General features: G+C 38.5%; 3 protein-coding genes across 6 annotated transcripts; 1 reads left to right on the plus strand and 2 right to left on the minus strand.

Annotated features, from left to right (window-relative positions):
• Nucleotides 1-612: 612 nt before the first annotated feature.
• On the minus strand, nucleotides 613-3,437 carry LOC140799695 (E2F transcription factor-like E2FF). 4 transcript variants are annotated; one of them, XM_073154126.1, is made up of 10 exons: nucleotides 3,133-3,437; nucleotides 2,925-3,045; nucleotides 2,756-2,833; nucleotides 2,597-2,650; nucleotides 2,371-2,491; nucleotides 2,220-2,287; nucleotides 2,068-2,140; nucleotides 1,915-1,976; nucleotides 1,416-1,815; nucleotides 613-1,002 (listed from the first exon to the last, which is right to left on the minus strand). In XM_073154126.1, exons 1-10 carry the CDS (start codon nucleotides 3,225-3,227, stop codon nucleotides 881-883), a joined length of 1,194 nt encoding a protein of 397 aa, XP_073010227.1. In that variant the 5' UTR covers nucleotides 3,228-3,437; the 3' UTR covers nucleotides 613-880. The 4 variants fall into 4 exon arrangements, with proteins under 4 accessions (XP_073010227.1, XP_073010226.1, XP_073010224.1 ...); XM_073154125.1 differs by having other exon boundaries at nucleotides 2,220-2,293; XM_073154123.1 differs by having other exon boundaries at nucleotides 1,915-1,988; nucleotides 2,220-2,293; nucleotides 3,133-3,368.
• Nucleotides 3,438-4,077: 640 nt separating this feature from the next.
• LOC140799694 (alanine--tRNA ligase, chloroplastic/mitochondrial) lies at nucleotides 4,078-11,181 on the minus strand. Its single transcript, XM_073154122.1, has 13 exons — nucleotides 11,021-11,181; nucleotides 10,515-10,631; nucleotides 10,192-10,400; nucleotides 9,374-9,552; nucleotides 8,770-8,848; nucleotides 8,371-8,505; nucleotides 8,113-8,262; nucleotides 7,513-7,623; nucleotides 6,503-7,423; nucleotides 6,134-6,406; nucleotides 5,542-5,751; nucleotides 4,865-5,019; nucleotides 4,078-4,760 (listed from the first exon to the last, which is right to left on the minus strand). Exons 1-13 carry the CDS (start codon nucleotides 11,133-11,135, stop codon nucleotides 4,424-4,426), a joined length of 2,991 nt encoding a protein of 996 aa, XP_073010223.1. The 5' UTR covers nucleotides 11,136-11,181; the 3' UTR covers nucleotides 4,078-4,423.
• Nucleotides 11,182-12,442: 1,261 nt separating this feature from the next.
• On the plus strand, nucleotides 12,443-18,670 carry LOC140799692 (alpha-mannosidase 2). Its single transcript, XM_073154121.1, has 4 exons — nucleotides 12,443-13,113; nucleotides 13,197-13,346; nucleotides 13,833-13,865; nucleotides 15,301-18,670. The coding sequence occupies exons 1-4, from the start codon at nucleotides 12,532-12,534 to the stop codon at nucleotides 18,040-18,042; spliced, it is 3,507 nt and encodes a 1,168-aa protein (XP_073010222.1). The 5' UTR covers nucleotides 12,443-12,531; the 3' UTR covers nucleotides 18,043-18,670.
• Nucleotides 18,671-19,369: the final 699 nt, after the last annotated feature.

The following is a 19,369-nucleotide window of genomic DNA, read 5'->3' on the forward strand; positions in this document are numbered from 1 at the left end:
ATATGTCATAATTAAATATATTAGTACCAAAATATTGTTATTAAATTTATAAACATAAATGTAAATGTAAATGTAAATCATTTCATTTATAATTTAAAAACTCTTTTATCATTGTTCAAACTAATACAAACTTGTACTTTTTTTTCTCTTCTCACACCTGTTAAACTTAACTTGGAATAAACTTCAATTTAATTACTAAGGGGCTATTTATTTCATATTTCTAAAGATACATTATTTGTAGTGTTAAATGAGAAATTAATATAATAAAATCTGATATCTTCCCTCTCTCTTTTTTTAAAATTAAAAGTTAAAAGAATATGTTTTGATACCTACTTAATTCAAGTGGATGTCAAAATAATACATATAAACCCATCCTAGCTTTTAAAAAAGATATTTCATAAATTTCTATAAATTAAAAACTAATTTTTATATTATCGTTTATAAGTGTAGATATAATTTTCCAGATGCATGTAGCCAAACGGCCCTTAAAACTTGTGGTATTTACTAACCAAGTTTAAAATATTTCTCACATTCAAATCAAAAGGTACCCAAAGAAATAGAACCAAATCTGTGCTTTGTTACCAAGCCAATATCACGGTCTTCCATCATTCATTATTTCCAATATGAATGATGCTGTATGGCTTCAATAATGCATAAGTTAAACGGTTTGATAAATACACCAATGGGCAACAATACAACATCAAGAAGAGTAGAAGACAATAAACAAAGGAATATGATTTTATGCTGACGGCTTTCTGGATTCCTGTACTGAGTGAATACAATAGAACCCAAGACCAAGTCAAGGTGTTCTCCTGTGACAAATCCTTCCAGGAGTAAACTGGGCAAGACATGCAAGGGAACATGATGAGTCAAGATTAGTCTACAAAAATTGGTTGATTACAGACTTAGTGAAAGGCTGTTGCATTACGGTGCTTCCCTGAGCAACTTCAAAGTACCATGACTTCCACGCTTCCACGTAATGAGCAAAAAGTTCACTTAATGCTGCAAAACAGAAGCAAACTACAGGTAATTAGGGAAGTATTATGTCACCCATAATGTAATTAGGAGAACAACAGTAAACCAACTTAGGTGGTAGAATATAAGATGATAAGAGCAAGAAATCACAAAACTAATACAAGTATTTCTTAAGCCTTAGGGATGATAGGACTTGCAACGAAGTTGCACTCTAAGGGGTAAAATATGCTACATGCGAGAGTTAAAATTCTTTTAAACAATGAGAAATCCAACCGTAGCTAAACTTTGATTATGATTTAATCTACTTGATACAATCATCTAGATGCAAAAGAAATACACCTTAATTCTTTTACAGAGGAAAAAGGAACAATACTTTGATCTTCCATCCTTTTACGGATATATAAATGTACAAGAAAAGATCGAGTGGATATAGTGCAAACCTTGGTTGTGATATTGAGGCCGGAAGGAGGAAGCCAAGCTCTCCCAGTCTTGAAATTTCTCTCCACCTTTCTCACCGTCACCACCTACTTTCTTCGTCTCGACCGGTCGGAAAGGCCCAAATACGTAGCCACCCTTAGTGCCCTGTAATTGTTTCTGCGCCGTCAGATTGCACTCTCTCAAATTATCATTCCTCAATTGCACTTTGTTAGGTTTCTTATCCACTGACGAACTCAACCTGCTCCTCTTGAAAGCCATATTGGTGATCTCGGTACCAAAAGCCCTCTTATTCTGCTGCTTCTTACTTGGGGGTATAGCAACTGTCACTCCGTTGTCTACTTTTGGTTTCCCTTTGGTGCCCAACCACCGGAATGCTGGTTTCCTTGTCTCTAATTGTTGTGTCTACAAAACCCAATTCAAAGAAACTAGTATAAGTAAGAGTACTTGCTATTTTTCTGCCTCTATCCATTCCATACATACAAAATAGTCAGAAAGTGCTACCTTCTCAATGAGATTCATCGATGAGAGCACATTCGCTATGTCATATAACCGCCGGACTTTAGCTGCATTATAATCTTAAGGAGTAAAAAATGAGTCATAAAGGAGTAAATTTACAAGCAAAATACATGGAATACACAGAGAAAGGGTGACTACTTCTCATATTGGTGGAATCATGACCATCCCCAAGAAGTATCCTCGCAGCTTCATCAAGAGAGATGGTGTCTGCCTGCTCAAAGAATGGCACAGAAATCAGAAGCAGTACAACACAAACAGCTATGCCAAAGTTAAGGTGCAGATTGCCTTACATCAGTTGTTAGGAAAAGCTTAACAAAGTTTTGGGTGAGCAGGCCAAGGGACTTCTCTTTCCTCTGGTCTGAAACTAAATAAGAAAATATTAGATCCAATCCAGAATTTGAACTCAAATGTCATCTAAATAGTGACTATCAATGAGTGTACCAGTTCTTGCCCTACAGCACGCATTGCTCAAAGAAGAAGCATTAGCAGCCAGGTTTGACTTTTCATTTTCAAAATCCCCACTCTGATCCACCGATCTATCATCTTCTTCATCATCCGAAACCTTTATTTATGCAAATTACAGAGTAGAGTTTAAGCAATAAGCAAAAAAAATCACAAAAAGTTTACTTCTTTCTTGTCGAAGTACAAAAAAATCTTTTGGACCTACTTTGACAAATGGGTCTTCAGCACAGGAGCCAGAGATCTCCCTCAATGCCTCCTCCTGATCCAGATGAGAAAAATAAACGGATCGAGAGATCAGCGCTTTGGCAGGGCTAATGTTTCAAGAGCTGTAGCATTCCAAGAGAGGGGAAAGATTAGGGCAAACCTTTAGGTCCTGTAAGGCTTTGGGGATCCCCGAGAACCCGATCCAAGAATACCTATTCTTAGCCTTCCTGGCGAGAACCTACCAAGATTCAACTAAACCCCATAAAAAAAAGTATCACCAAAAACACCACCTTTCGCAAGAAAGCAAGCAGAAGAAACCCAGATCTCACCCCGACGCTCTCCAAAACGTTGACGATATCATAGATCCGCCGCCTCTCCACTCCCAGACGCCTCGCGGCGTCGTCCAAACCCACCGATTCCACATCATCTCGATCATAAAGGCTCACAAAACTACAAAAACCCCCCAAAAAATCAGAAAAAATTACAAAAAAGAGTTAAAACAAAAGAAGAAATCCTCAGATGAAGAACTACGATTACTTGGAGCACAAGAGGCCTAAAGATTTCTGCTTCCGGCTGTAGGTGTGGTGCCGGCATCCCGATTCCAAAAACGAAGGCGGAGGCGGGGAAGACATCGTTCCCAGTCTGGTTTCTAGAGAGAGAGGTAGTAATAATGATATTAAATTTCTTCTTTAGACACTAAAGAGATTTATACATCTGAAATCGAAGAGGAATAGAGGGAGGAGGGAATGGAATTGTGGCCGTTAAAAAGCTACAGCGATCGGATGGGGGAGGAAGGAGGTATTTTATTTTGGCGGGGTGAGGATTTGGAATTCTTTTAGAGCAAAAAGCTCTGTGCTCGAATCGGGTCGGGAGTTGAGGGAATTCAAAATTTGGAATTAGCGCGCGCTAATAGGAACTTCTCGGGACGGGAATGGCCTTAGTCCGTACGAGGATTTACGGGAGGTTTGCTTCGTTGGCCGTTGCAGATGGCAGGGTAGTTCGGTCATTTTTCCGATCGGGTTGGTGAGTTCTTCGAGGGAATCTGTTGGCGTGGCACGTGGTCTGTAATTACGTAGGAGGAGCGCGTTTGCCACGTGATTCGCTCCAAAGCCGTTGCATGCCCGCCATAGCCATTTCGTGTTTACGAATTTGTATAAATTTAAACGTAAAAGAGCTAATTTTGTTTCGAGGAATTTGAAAATTGCACCAAAAATTAAGTGGCAGCATTCAAATGTACAAAATATATTTCCTATCCGGTAAACTAACGCAGTAGAAATCTAATTCTGTTCAATGTGGACTTAAAAAGAGGACCTCATTCTTAAATTTTGATTTTGTTATTCCGTATACGATTCCATTTATTGTCCAACAATGTAGGGTTTGAGTTCAAAATAGAGAGAGGTCAATAGATCGAAAATTCCTGACGAGTATATTAAGGTACCGTGAAATTAGAAGTACAGCAATCATAACTCAAACAACCACTCGTAGTGGACAACAAGAAACTTGATTCAAATTTGTAATCCAAATATGTATGTACAATACACCACTTTAAGAAAGGTAAAGGGGCTTCATATCCACAAAAATCTTTGAGAAGAATACCAAAATTACATCTCGTCATTATCGTCTCCTCTCTTACCTCTTCCTTCGATTAGTAATTGCTCACCATGAAGAATTGAAAGTTATCCAGAGCATTACCACATAATGTTCTTGCCGCAGAACTAATTGTTATGTTATGTGCACCTTGATGTAAGCCCTCCGAGAAAATATCACCTCTTCTGAGCTAGTAGAAGTTTGATGTTTAGTGCATCAAGATGGTTATTGGAAACATAATTCAGCTGGCATTTGGCGACAAAGCGGTGACAAGTTCAGCTCGAGCCTTCTCCAAGGCGTCCAACAACATCTCTGGCTTCCGTCCTCCGGCTTGGGCAAAATTGGGTTTACCTCCACCACCTCCGCCACATAATTTAGCTATACCTCCTATGAACTTCCCGGCCTGGATTCCCATTTTGACGACTCCAGGAGTGAATGCAGCAACCAAGCTTACCTTGCCCTCTCCTGGGCTTGAACCCAAAACCACCACTGCAGGATCTTGCAAAGAGTCCACAAGATACTCGGCAGCACTTTTTAGTGCATCAGCATCCATATCATCCATACTTTCAACAACCATCCTGAGAATAACAAATTTTCATCTAAACTATCTTTTGATCTATTTGTCTCCATCTTTTGCTGAATTGAGCAATAGAAAATGTCAGATGTCAAAAAGGTGTAATACCTGACATTTTGAGATCCAATAACAATGGCTTTGCTTGCTACAGTTGATGCTTTAAGTACTGCAATTTTACTGCATAGGGATGAAACTTCATTCCTAGTCATTCTCAATTCCTCAAGAATATTTTCCACTCTGCTGTTCACATCTTCTGCTTTTACCTTCAAAATGAAACAAAAACATGTCGTAAGACATGTATCTCATGAATCAATGATTAAAGACGAATGAGATTCAAAAGTTGCTAAGCAAAGGTTGTGTTTCAAAAGGTGAACCATCCAGTATTTTAGATGGGAAAGAACAAGAAATGTTTTTGGTTATGAACATTTTTGGCGAAACCATTAAGTCAGGAATAAATCAGAAGTAATTTTATAAAATTAAGGGAGATAGGTACAAACTGTGGATCTAGCTGTAGAAATTAGTCAGAAGCTCTGATAAGATAATTGCTCGCATATTGTGAGACCTAGCTATTTTGCTGGCTGTTGGAGAGAGGAAGGAAGCAACATGCTGATCCTACTCAAGTGCATGGAATGAACAAACATAACCTCAAAGTTCCCTAAGATACACAGACTGAATCTTGATAAAGGCAGAATGCTCAAAGTGCATTTATTTTCAAGGCACACGAGAATCTAAGGAGACCAAGCAAAACAAATCAGGAAAGATGGAGAGGTCAAAGGAAAATGAACCTTTAGTAAAGAGCACAAACGTCTCATATGGTTGTCTCGAGCAGTAATATATTCTATAAAGGCTTCACCAGCAACAGCTTCAATCCGCCTGATTCCAGATGCTATGCCTTGTTCCGATATTATCTTGAAGCCACGGATCTCGGAAGTATTATTAACATGTGTTCCACCACACAGTTCCATTGATACACCAGGAACCTCTACAACTCTGACCTACAAGATACACTGTCATCAAGAAAATGAACTCAACAAATGTGTATATGCTGATCAATTATTCACCTTGTACAGTATACAAATAAATTCATAATCCATCCCTTTTAAATATATGAATGGACGGTTCCTTGCTAATCTTCCACATAACCCATCATTTCAGACATGTACATATTTACTTGTTGAACTTACATATCAAGATTTTGATCTTTCTTATTGCCATTCTTTTCCTTATATTTGTGTGTGCATATGTTCACCAGTAGATGCATGTTTGGGTACTAGCATATCTAAATTCAAAGCTATTAGCAGATCTTGAGAACAGAAACCATATGTGTTTAGAGCCCATAAGAGTGAAACACAAAAGATAACATAATGCAATCCCAACCTCTTCACCATATTTTTCACCGAACATTGCAATTGCACCAGCTTCCTTGGCATCTGGCAAAGCCATCACTTTCGTTTCAAGCGGTGTTGCATCACTGATCCATTGGTTCACCAGTAATTCAATTTCCATTAACTCATTATCAGAGAGTGGGCGGTGGAAGTTAAAATCAAACCGAAGGCGATCAAAGGCTACCAATGAACCAGCTTGTGATGTTTCTGGACCAATTACACTTTTAAGGGCTGACTGTAGCAGATGTGTTGCAGTATGGTGGACCTACAAGAAATACAAGTTAACAACGCAATGTAAAATTGTAAACGCCACGAAAATGAATTTTAAAGAAAGGCAAAAAAGACAAAATAGAAGTCATACTTTAGCTCTCTGCCTCAATTTTGCATCCACCGCAGCATCTATTTCCAAGCCAACCTCTAGTGAACCCTCTTTAATTGTACCCTTGTGCACAAAGATATTTCCAAGGGATTTCTTGACATCTTTGATTTCTACAATTGTTTTCTGTTTTCCATCTTCATCTCCAAATAAGTATACAAGACCGTTATCTCCCACTTGGCCACCTGATTCAGCATAAAATGGAGTCCTGTCCAACAAGATTTCAACATCAGTACCTTCAGAAACAAGGGTTACTGGGTCACCATTTACCAGAAGGCCTTTGACAATAGCTCTAGCAGAAAGAGAGTCATATCCCAAAAACTCAGTATCAGGAATATTCTTGGCAATCTCCATCCCATTTCCTACCGAAAGTTTGACCACATTATGAGCAGCCTGAGATTGTCTTCTTTGGTTTTCCATTTCAATATTAAAGCCATCCATATCTATACTAATACCTCGTTCTTCAGCAACTTCAGCTGTTATCTCTATTGGAAAACCATAAGTATCATACAGAAGGAATGCATCTTTTCCAGACAGACAAGGCTTATGTCCATTTTTACCACCACTTAATAGGGCATCGGCCAGAAACTGGTCTAATAATTTTTCTCCTCTCTCCAAAGTCTGTACAAACCGCAGTTCTTCTCTCTTTAGCTCTTCAAGAATACTGCCCATCCTTGATTTAACATCGGTGTCAATCTCAGTGCTAAGTTCTATCACTGCCTCAGCAAGCACAGGTGAAAAAGCTCCTTCAAGATTCCCTTGCCCATCGCCTTTTATACCTAGCAACCTACCAATTCGAACAACTCTTCTTATAAGTCTTCTAACAACATAACCTCTCCCAATATTTGAAGGAATAACCCCATCTGATATGAGATAAACAACTGCACGCATGTGATCGCCAATAATCTGGAAAAATGAGAAAAATGTAAGGAGTGTTTAGCTATGCCCTTTGTCATCATAAGTTATAAAAAAAATAAGCTCTATCAATATCACACTTTAAGATTGTTCTGTGTAGCATTATCTGCTTTGGCATATGGCGTCCTTGCCAAGTTTGCCACCTTCTCTATTATCGGAAAGATTAAGTCCGTCTCATAGTTGTTCGGAACCTACAATAAGAACAAATTAGATTACAATTGTAGGTGGCCAGAATGTACGGACAGGATTATAATCTAAAAGAACAGATAATGAACATTTAAATCTCAATTCCTTATATGTGCTCCATAACATGATATCCTTCAATGACATTATGCAAAAATAATGAATAAGTACATATCTGCTGCCTCCTCTTGTAATTCCAATCAATTTTTTTAAGTGACTTCTTTTGCAAAGTGACATGGAGGTCCAGTTAATGAAAATGACCTTAATGTCCAAAATCAAATACAAAACAATAGCACAGTTAATTTAAGTATTTAACCTATTGGCTGCTCTAACAGAGAAAAAAGAATGTGATATATGTAGTCCCTATCAAAGACAAACAAATTAAGGAGATCATAGGGCAATAGCATAGAGGAATAAGTACTTGATTCAATTGACAGACTCTTGAATAGCATAAATTATGCTATGAATTTTGCAGGGGAAAAAATGTATGAAATTACCTTCTGAAGGATTCGTGCCATACGTTCAAGGCCCATGCCTGTGTCTATATTCTTCTGTTTCAAGGACTCAAGGGATCCATCATCCTTTTTGTTATATTGCATAAAAACCAGATTATAAAACTCTATGAATCTACTGTCATCCCCCAAATCCTGCATATAACTATTGAAGAATATCACTAATTTCAGTTATGGAAGGGACACATAAAAACAGAAAGAAATTGTTGGAACTCTCGACTTTTGAATTCACAGGATACATACAGCATCTGAATAGCCCCTCTCAGGATGAAAATCATAATAAATCTCAGAGCAAGGACCACAGGGCCCAGTTACCCCACTGCTCCAAAAGTTGTCATCTGCACCCATTCTCTTGATTCGTTCCTTAGGTACACCTACCTGATCATGATCAAAAGGTTAGGCAGCATTGAAAAAAATGACAACATAACAGCTGAATATGAAGTTACTAACGACCAGTGAAGGGATTATTTTTAGGTAAAGATGTCTCAAATTGTATAGCAAATTCTGATGAGAAGTTGAGACTTGAGAACTCTATGATAACACTTTTAGATCTGACAGCATAGACTTTTCTATCATGAGCAAAAGAACGAAGAAAATAAATTACAATAAGACAGTTATAGAGGATCAATTGACATAATTTACCTCATTGTGCCATAAAAAGAAGGCTTCATCATCTTCTTCAAAAACACTAATCCACAATCTCTCTGGAGGTAATCCAAACCTAAAAGAAAGAGCAAAATGGATTTCAGAAATTGAAGATATTAAAATTAGAAGACATAAAATCATGAAATCGAGTGGAAATTCAAAATGATAGATTATATGATGTTGTTCACAAGAATTTTAAGGTAAAAAGAATATGAAGTCTCAACGACCAGCCCTAAAGAAATAAATGTATGCTTAATGATATAATAAGATACCTTAACATCTATTATCTGTAAAAGGATATGTTAGTTTCCTCCAAAGAAGCAATTGAGTAAATAGAGAGAACAATGGGAAATAGTTACAGCAGTTATACAATAATTCCACACAGTTAATCAGATATCATCACAATTTATCTGCTGATTGATAGACTATGGGATTGCCCCATACCATTGATGAATATACACCTCAAAGATACCACAAAGGTGACAAAGCACATTTACTGTTACAAAGAACAATTGTTACGCAAATCTTCTTCTTCATCTAAACAGCTTAAATTTACCAATATAGGGTTCATGGCCCAGCAGGAATAAGGTTTTGTTCATACTCCTTTGTTGTAAGCTCCCATGCCCAAATAATGGCTTCCCTTTTGAAGTAATCACCAAAGCTGAAGTTCCCAAGCATCTCAAAAAATGTGTGATGCCGAGCTGTTCGTCCCACATTCTCAATGTCATTTGTTCGTATGCACCGCTGAGAGGTTGTAGCACAAGGCACACGCCTAGGCTCCTACATAAAATAATGCCAAAATCTTGACAATGAACATAATGCGACAACAGAAAATGCAATAAAAAGATAGATCAACTTGAGTGAAAAACACCAAATTACATATTTGCATCATTATGATTTATAAGGTGAAAGGGGAGTCCTGTCATCTGACTTTATAATTATAGTAAAAAACTGTGGATCTGCATTCCTTCCTAAGGAAGATGAAACAAGTTATAGGAAATGGATCTTCCGAATCAAGCCTGCCTTAAACAAGCAGAGTAACTTTAGCTTTTAGGCTCACTCTCAGCATCCACCAATGTCCTTAAAGTTCTCATTTTCCAAAAGTGCATTACTCAAGAAACATATCCTAGATGTGTTGATCACAAGAAAATCTTAACAGCTAAAGTCTTCTAGTTTACCATGACCTCCTGTTATATATTCTTTTCAATCTCTTGTTGTATGAAGTTAACATGAGTTAACATATTTATAATTTTACTGACAAGTCGAAGTGCTTCCATATATAACTCTGGGATTTCCCTAAAGATAAAATGTAGCTCTAGAAGCCTACTTTGTCCAAGAATATAATGCCTGTGCTCTATAAAACAATGATCCTGAACTCCTAGACTATATATTGAAACAATAAACTTTCTTTAGACACACCTTGCCAAGAAATATGGGCTTAAATTGAAGCATTCCGGCTATTGTGAGGAAAACTGTTGGATCATTTGGCACGAGAGAAGAACTTGGGAGTATCTTGTGACCTCGTGAAGCATAAAAATCAAGGAACCGACGACGTATTGCATCCCCACTTACTGAGCTGTCCTTCAGCAAACCATCAGCTACTTCTTCAGTCACAGGTTCTACTGAAGCTGAAAAGAGTGAAAAAGTTCACAATTTTCAGAGAAGCCAGTGATTGAGGTTTCATATCATGGATAGCTTAAACCAATGGTTGCAATAAAAGAAAATGAAAAAATTGGGTAAACCTGACGAGTTCCGTATACTGAAAACTGCTTTCTTTGGAAATTTTGCACTGCTCCTGCAACTCGAAGAAACCCCGATATACGATTTCTCAGTGATTCCATGTCCAATGCAACCACAACCTGTGATCAAACATGTCATGTATAAGAGCATACACATATTTCCATATTCATCTATTCAGATTGCATGTCAATAGTCTAAGGCATAATATTATCCGATGTGGAAATCATAAATTTGAACTATGCAAACTACTAGCCAACTCTGAATTAGCCCCTTTAGGCTTCAGCCAAATCCTCTCCTTAAAGAACCAATACAATCAGCAAGCATCGCAAACACGTGTATATTCCATCTATCAGGCAAAACAATCTCCAGTCCAAGGACGCATCAAGAACGAAGCAGTTCAGATGACTACCCATTTGAAATAAGGCTTCAATAATAGCAATTGGTGCTTACTCTATCTAAAGGTCACACAGAAGAGCCATAAATAGACAAAATAAGCGAAAAAAACTACCCGGAAGGAGACGGAGAGTGGAGGACGGCGTTGTCGATAGGAAGCGTCGATGGCAAGAAGCAACAGAGAGGAGAGGAAGAGCTCTCGAGGCATCGGAAAGCTTCAGTCTCTCCATTGCGCTTGTGGTGTTTGTTTCTTTGCTCCGTTGCCTTTGTTATCTGGAACAAAGTATTTATCCGGATTGTTATCGGGAGTTCGGCTTCCATTTTGTGTGGGTGGGGATGATAAGGCAATCTGAGCCGTTGGATTTCTCTTGTATCGTCGCCAGCGCCGTGGATCATGTCGGGTTCGGGTGGCAAGCATAATAAAACCCGTTTACTAATTTGGGTTGGATCTGAGTTCTAAATTCTAATCCAACAATTAAGGCATCGGTCACAGACTGCAAGCATGAGAATAATATGAACTTAGATAAGAAAAAGAAAAAGAAATAAAATAAAATTTTGAATAAAAAGAGCTAGCAAGCCCCAAAATTACCAGCCCAGCTGTCCTATATTGTTGGCGGTCTCTAACAGCTAGTGTTCTCCGCGTAGGCAATTTCTCTTTCCTCCATTAGATAGAGGTTTGTTGGGGTTGAGTTGAGAATGAGAGTCCTCAAAATGGGATAATGAAATTTTTTTGCCTATAGTGCCTCTTTCCCTCTCCACTCCATATAGCCTAAATCACTGTCCACCTTGTCAGTCGATGCCCGTAATCTCTCCTCTTGCACTATCCCTTGCCACTGTTATGTCGCCCTCACTCTTACGAACCGTAGTTTTGCCCTAATCTGTCCATGCTCATTCTCTACTCATTTTGGTTCAATTGTAAGGCTTCTCCAATGCCCCTTTTCACTCTAATTGTGTTTCGCTATATGTGTGCGTATATGCATGTATATGAGATTTGTGTGTTTAATGAGATGTATGAATAATTTTATAATTGTTAAAAGTTTTTAATATCATCGATAATAGAAGCATTAGACCGCGGAAGTCGTTGACTGTCATTTAAAATATTGACAAAGATAGTTGAATTAAACTCGAGCCATACATTTAAGTAACCTCTCTGGACTATACAGATAAGAGCATTTTTCATTGTATTTGATTTTGTGATAACCGTTGATTTATAAGATCCACATATATACCTTGTAATAAGAGCACAACCATCAGTTTGTCGGATTATGAACTACACGACTATACGTATTAAACTTTTTTTCTTACTTAAACTATTCTAATTTATAATTAATTGCAATAAGATGATTCTCATGAATAAATCATTATGTTTCGAACAATCTAACTGCAAAGTGATACTAAATAACGAACAAATTAAACAACATCTATAAATGTATAAACTAGTAGAAAAGAAACAACATTAGTCTGCACGACTATACCTGTGCATTAGTCTGCAAAACAATTCGATCCGACCCGTACTATTAGATCCAGATCCATAGTTGCTGCCATTAGTAAACCGCCAGGTCCGCTCCACGCTATACGGGATCTGCAGCTCCAGTGGAGACGACATCCTTTCCCAAAACAAACTACATGCCGCTCTTCTCCGGCGGCCGCCGCGGCGGCGTACTCCCCACCACCGCTGCCGCCAAGCCTAAACCCCTCCGTAAACCCTCCTCATCTGCCGCCTCCCGCCGCCGGAGCCACTTCCCCTTCACGCCTTCCTCCGCCTTCTTCGCCATCGGCCTTTCCATCTCCCTCCTTTTCTTTCTCGCCGTCGTCATCCGTTACGGCATCCCCAACCCCCTCTCCTCCGCGCCTCCCAAACCCCGCCTCACCCGCCGCCCGGCCATCCGCCGTCCCCTCCCCTCCTCCGGCGGCGGCGCATCTGCATCTAATGGCGCCGCGGAGAAGTCCGGCGGGATCGGCTCATCCGTCGTCGACATCACCACCAAGGATTTGTACGACCGGATCCGGTTTTTGGACGTGGATGGCGGCGCGTGGAAGCAGGGATGGGAGGTGGCGTACAAGGGAGACGAGTGGGACTCCGAGAAACTTAAGGTCTTCGTGGTGCCGCACTCCCATAATGATCCTGGATGGAAGCTCACCGTCGAGGAATACTACAATCGGCAGTCGCGGCGGATACTTGATACGATCGTGGACTCACTCTCGAAGGTGAGGAAGATTTTGACATCTTTGATGTGTTAGATCGAGTAATTCTTGCGATCTGAGGTGTTTTTGAGCTTGTGCTTGTTTAGGATGGCCGTCGCAAGTTTATTTGGGAGGAGATGTCTTATTTGGAGAGATGGTGGAGGGATGCATCGGATCAGAAAAGGGAGAGCTTCACAAAGTTGGTCAAGAATGGGCAGTTGGAGATTGTGGGAGGAGGTTGGGTGATGAATGACGAGGTAAGCTAAATCCATACCAAAATTGGTCTTATATTATTAGTTGGAGAGGAGATGTGTTAGCTTCAAAATATCTATATGTAATTACCAAGCCATCTTTCCTCTTATGAACATGAAAGTTATCAATAATTTAGAACCCTTCGAATTATCTTACATTAACTTCAGCTGGAACACAAATCATGAAACGGTACTACTTCCTGTAATTATCTTTGGATGCTTGCTCAATTTCTCCTCTTTTAGTTAATTTATGCATATACAAATTTGCTCTGATTGACTTCTATATTGCTGGGGAAAGACTTGGTTGATTATGGTGAGTTCTTTCCACTGTGTTTTATATCACTAATGGCTACACATTAGTCATTTCAACAGAAGCTTTATTAGATTGATTAACTGACAATATGAAAATGACTATTACTATTTACTAATAGGACTAAAATTTATTTACATAATGGTAATTTTGTTTAATCATTGTCTCTTACCTTTATGCAGGCCAATTCACATTATTTTGCCATCATAGAGCAGGTAAAGCCATCTCAATTTATCATGGTTTACTAATTACTTACTCAATTACATTTAAATGCAATCCTATAATTTCTTTCATAGTATGTGATTCACTTTGCTTTCATCAATACTTCTTCTTTATTTAGACATAAAGAATTCTAACGTCATGTTTGGCTATTCACAGCTGTAAGGGCCTTATAATAGATTCTCTACTGCTCTGTTAGTATACAACATTTATTGAATTTAATTTAGTGAACCAAAGTTCTAGATAAAGTTGATTTTTTTTCTAAAGATCAAGTCTATTTTCCATGATGTCATTATCTAACTGAAGGAGTTCTATTCCAATGTTGGCATGATGTGCTACCTGGATATTCAGAAAATTAGTCATTATAGTTAGTTGCATATGTCGGTATATGATTTAGCCTCTAAATGTATCTACAAAATGTGATGCATATTACATGGTGTAATATTCCTCTCAGAACTCAAAATTTTGGAATTGTAATAAAAGTTTGGAAAGTTAGAGAAAATAACTTGTAGGGTTAAATTTATGGTTGTCATAACATATGTTGCCAACATTTTGTCAATTTCAGTTTTCATTATTAAAGAGCATTTCTACATATCAGATGAAAATTTTTTCTGTTGCAAGAAGCTGAATCATGGTCTTCCAAAATGCAATATGAGTTTGGTATCCTAAAAGTCAAATCTCATGAACACTTGGCCTGTCAAATTTAATGTTCTGATAAAAGATTAAATGATATATGCACAATTAATCTGAACATATTAACATTATTAAGTTCCAAAAAAGCAATTTCTATCTCTTTTGATACTTAATTGTGAAAATGGTAGCTCCAGGTGTCCTGGTAAATGGTACTTGTTTATCTTCTCTAGTGCTTTTGTTGATGTTAGTTCACATGCTTAACTATTTTCTATGACCAAATATTTGGCTAGAATCCATGAAAAGGGCTGCAGTTAGTGAAGTTGATAGAAAGAAAACTTATTAAATTTCCAGCATAACATAGTGAGGCCATGGTTTTAAACCTTGACAAGTATTCATTCAAGTGGGATAAGATTTTGTATTTGAATAAGTATTATTATGTTTAAAAGTCTGAAGTTATTAGGGAGTTATAGCCTTGGTTTCTTGAGAATTGAATACAACAAATTACACACCTCAATCTTTGGACACTATATATCCACACATGGGCATTAGTAATCCACAGTACTAGCTTGAAGATGAAAGAGGTTCCTTTTCCAAAAGCAATGCCTTTGCACTTCCATTATAGTGACGTCATGGGGCATTGACCATTCTTTTACATATATTTTGCTGCATCAGTACAGAACTACTATAATATTAGAAGTTATTCTGCGATATCGATTTAATCCTTTATAATGATTGACTCTTGTTAGTTGTTAATTTGCTGGAGACTAATGCTATTAACCCCATAAATATTTCATTCAGATAATGGAGGGAAACATGTGGCTAAATGACACCATTGGAGTTATTCCAAGAAATTCTTGGTCAATAGATCCCTTTGGTTATTCAGCTACTATGGCATATCTGCTGCGGCGTATGGGTTTCCATAACATGCTAATCCAAAGGACTCACTACGAACTGAAAAAGGAGCTTGCTTTGAATAAGAATTTGGAGTACATTTGGAGGCAGAGCTGGGATGCAGATGAAACAACTGATATATTTGTTCACATGATGCCATTTTATTCTTATGATATTCCACACACCTGTGGACCAGAACCGGCTATTTGTTGTCAGTTTGACTTTGCTCGGATGCGTGGATTTAGTTATGAAGCCTGCCCGTGGAGATATGACCCAATTGAAACAAATCCAAACAATGTACAGGAGAGAGCAACAAAACTTTTGGACCAATATAGGAAAAAGTCAACATTGTATAGAACAAACACACTTCTTGTTCCTCTAGGGGATGACTTCCGTTATGTCAGCATGGATGAAGCAGAAGTCCAGTTTCGGAACTATCAGACGCTTTTTGATTATATAAACTCTAGTCCTGCTCTTAATGCGGAGGTCAAGTTTGGCACTCTGGAAGATTACTTCAGCACACTTCGGGAGGAAGCAGAAAAGATAAACTACTCCCGGCCTGGTGAGTTGGGATCTGGAGAACTAGGAGGTTTCCCATCCCTTTCTGGTGATTTCTTCACATATGCTGATAGAAATCAAGATTACTGGAGTGGTTACTATGTTTCTAGGCCATTCTTTAAAGCGGTTGATCGTATACTAGAACAGACACTCCGTGCTTCTGAGATGATGACTGCCTTAGTTCTGGGATATTGTCAGAAATCTCAATGTGCTAAACTTCCCATCAGTTTCTCTTACAAGCTGACAGCTGCAAGGAGGAATCTAGCTCTTTTCCAGCATCATGATGGGGTAACTGGTACTGCAAAGGATCATGTTGTCGAAGATTATGGGACTCGAATGCATACTTCTTTGCAGGACTTGCAGATATTTATGTCTAGGGCAGTTGAAGTTCTTTTAGGGGATTTCCATGATAAATCAGATCCTACCTTGCTGTCACATTTTGAGCCAGAGCAGACAAGATCAAAGTATGATGTGCAACCTATGCATAGAGTTCTTGATATTCATGAAGGATACTCACATTCTGTTGTCTTCTTTAATCCGTTGGAGCAAACAAGGGATGAGATTGTTATGGTCATCGTTACTACACCTGACATAGCAGTTCTAAACTCAAATGGATCATGTGTAAAGAGTCAAATTTCCCCTGAGTGGCAGCATGATAACATAGGACAAATTTCTACTGGGCGGCATCGTCTCTATTGGAGAGCTTCTGTTCCTCCCATGGGTCTGGAAACTTACTATGTTGCTCATGGACATACTAGCTGTGGAAAAGCTAAACCTGCTGCATTAAAAGTGTTCACAGATTCAGAACCATTCTCCTGCCCTCCAGCATATCTTTGTTCGAAACTGGACAGTGACCAGGCAGAGATCCGTAATTCTCATTACACGCTCACGTTTGATATTAATCATGGTCTCCTGCAGAAAATAAGCCATAGGGATGGCAAGCAAACTGTTATTGGTGAAGAGATAGGCATGTATAGAAGCTTTGGTAGTGGGGCTTACTTATTCAAACCAAATGGAGAAGCACAACCAATAGTTGAAAAGGGAGGACAGTTTATTATCTGTGAAGGTACATTGGTGAAAGAATCTTACTCCCTTCCAAAGACAATGTGGGAGAAAAGGCCAGTTTCTCACAGCACACGAATTTATAATGGGGAAAACACCATACAGGAATTACTAGTTGAGAAGGAATACCATGTTGAACTTCTCGGCCATGAATTCAATGACAGGGAACTTATTGTTAGATTCAAGACAGATATTAACAATGAGAGAGTTTTTTATTCTGATCTAAATGGCTTTCAGATGAGTCGGAGACAGACATACGATAAGATACCTTTGCAGGGAAACTACTACCCCATGCCTTCACTTGCTTTCTTGCAGGATTCATTAGGTAACCGGCTTTCTGTTCACTCCAGGCAGTCATTAGGGGCTGCAAGCCTGAAAAATGGTTGGCTGGAGATTATGTTAGATCGGCGTTTGGTTAATGATGATGGCCGTGGTCTTGGTCAAGGGGTGATGGATAACCGTCCTATGAATGTCCTATTCCACATCCTCAGGGAGTCTAATGTCTCTGTATTGCCGAATGCTCATACAGACCTGAACAGCCAACCATCTCTTCTTTCTCACCTTGTAGGTGCCCACCTGAACTATCCGATGCATGCATTCGTAAGCAAAGAGCCATCAAAAAAATCCTTCAAGCTGCATAGAAATTCATTTTCTCCATTAGCTTTGTCTTTACCCTGTGATTTACATATTGTGAATTTCAAAGTCCCCCAACCAATAAAGTTTCCTCAGGTTCAAGCTCTAGGTTCCAGATTTGTTATTCTATTGCAGAGGAGGGGATGGGATGCATCATACTGTAAATTGCGTGGCTTGCAGTGTTTGACTACCGTGGATGAGCCTGTGAATCTCTTTTACATGTTCAAGGATTTAGGTGCTTTGAATGTAAAGGCTACTTCATTAAATCTCTTACATGATGATACAGAAATGTTGGGTTATATTGAGCAGTTGGGTGATGTAGCTCAAGAGGGAAACGTACTTATCTCGCCAATGGAAATACAGGCCTACAAATTTGACCTGCAGTCGCAGCTGTAAATTATAGTGTACAACTTTTGCATCTTTGCCTTGATAATGGCTGTTAATCCAATGGCATCTGATGACTATTGTTTTAGAAGCTGATGCCACTTGCTATGCCCTATGTGATCTCTTACCTCCTGGGGACAAAGCACAAGCATGGGGAACGATGTTGTAAAGATAATGAAATTTTGCTGAAGACTACTGGTAGGGATAGCTAGCTTAAGAAGCATTGTAGAAGTACTTTATCTTAAAGTGGCATCTCATCTGGTTGAGGCCAGGTATGACATCATTTGCAGGGCACCATGAAAATGAATAATAACTCCTACAACATGAGTTACTCAGGTCTACATCAATCTTGTTGCTTACTCTATTATTTGGATTTGCTTAAATGTTGCTCAGCTATTCTACAAGATGTCACCGCTCAAGATGTTACGTCAACCAGAGATCAGATTAGCATATATTGTATTCACTAATTCATACTAAAGTACTAAACCTTCCACTATTTGCCGCTCGTAAGATATTGATGTTGTTCACATGAATCCTTGCGTTATAATTTGACCTTAGTAAGTGGAAGACTGTTGTTATGCCTTTTCATCTAACAGGAGTCTGGAAATAAATTGAATTCTGAAGGAGCTGCATTGTTATCGATTCTCAGGCATGCAAGGTTTTAGAGTACTCTTGGGGGAATCTTACTGGTGTATGGTTCTTGATAGTTACTTTTATTTTTGTGGCTGTCTTTTTGGTGTTCACGGTCACAGCTTCTCGATGAAAAGGAGTTAGCAGGTCATAATAAGCAGTTTGGTGTAGTTTCTATTCTTCCTTTTCTGATATGAAGGTTTGCAATTTGATATTCTTTTTTGCAAGTTTAATAAGATAGTAGAGTAATGGCATTATTCGGTTGGTCCATCTTACAAGTTTTAAAGACAACTTTTTGGTGGTCCATCTTACAAATTTATATAGATCAGAGCATTGTCTAAAGAATTAATAAGAGGTCTAATGTTGCTAGTGATGTGACAGGAACCGATTAAAAATAAATTCGGGTTGGCTCTATGACGGTAAAGCTTAGGTTAAATCATTTGTTTTCAAATTGAAGTCAAGTCAGATTGGGCGAGGGCGAGGGCGAGGGCGAGGTCTAATACCGGATTCCGCATATAAGAGTAGTTGGTCAACGTAACATTGTAACACCTCAGGGTCTATTTATAAAATTTATAATATTCTTATACCAAAAGGTTGTTCCATATTCTTTTTTGTTTCCAAATAAATATATTTTAATATTAACTATACAATGTAATTGGAAATTCATAATTTCATTAGTCGAGAAACCTTTAACTATATTTACTTCTTT

Source organism: Typha latifolia, chromosome 13 (genome assembly GCF_019914945.1).
Source record: "Typha latifolia isolate L0001 chromosome 13, TyphaL0001v2, whole genome shotgun sequence".
Classification (NCBI taxonomy): Eukaryota; Viridiplantae; Streptophyta; class Magnoliopsida; order Poales; family Typhaceae; genus Typha; species Typha latifolia.

Coding starts and splice junctions, on each gene's coding strand:
- LOC140799695 (XM_073154123.1), bottom strand. CDS start 3,227: ATGTCTTCCCCGCCTCCGCCTTCGTTTTTGGAATCGGGATGCCGGCAC. Junction 2,294..2,370: donor GTGCTGTAGGGCAAGAACTG/GTACACTCATTG, acceptor TTTCTTATTTAG/TTTCAGACCAGAGGAAAGAG. Junction 2,141..2,219: donor AGCTTTTCCTAACAACTGAT/GTAAGGCAATCT, acceptor TTCTTTGAGCAG/GCAGACACCATCTCTCTTGA.
- LOC140799694 (XM_073154122.1), bottom strand. CDS start 11,135: ATGGAGAGACTGAAGCTTTCCGATGCCTCGAGAGCTCTTCCTCTCCTC. Junction 7,624..8,112: donor TGGCACGAATCCTTCAGAAG/GTAATTTCATAC, acceptor TTCTTATTGTAG/GTTCCGAACAACTATGAGAC. Junction 5,752..6,133: donor GTGAAAAATATGGTGAAGAG/GTTGGGATTGCA, acceptor TGTATCTTGTAG/GTCAGAGTTGTAGAGGTTCC.
- LOC140799692 (XM_073154121.1), top strand. CDS start 12,532: ATGCCGCTCTTCTCCGGCGGCCGCCGCGGCGGCGTACTCCCCACCACC. Junction 13,114..13,196: donor TCGTGGACTCACTCTCGAAG/GTGAGGAAGATT, acceptor GTGCTTGTTTAG/GATGGCCGTCGCAAGTTTAT. Junction 13,866..15,300: donor ATTTTGCCATCATAGAGCAG/GTAAAGCCATCT, acceptor TATTTCATTCAG/ATAATGGAGGGAAACATGTG.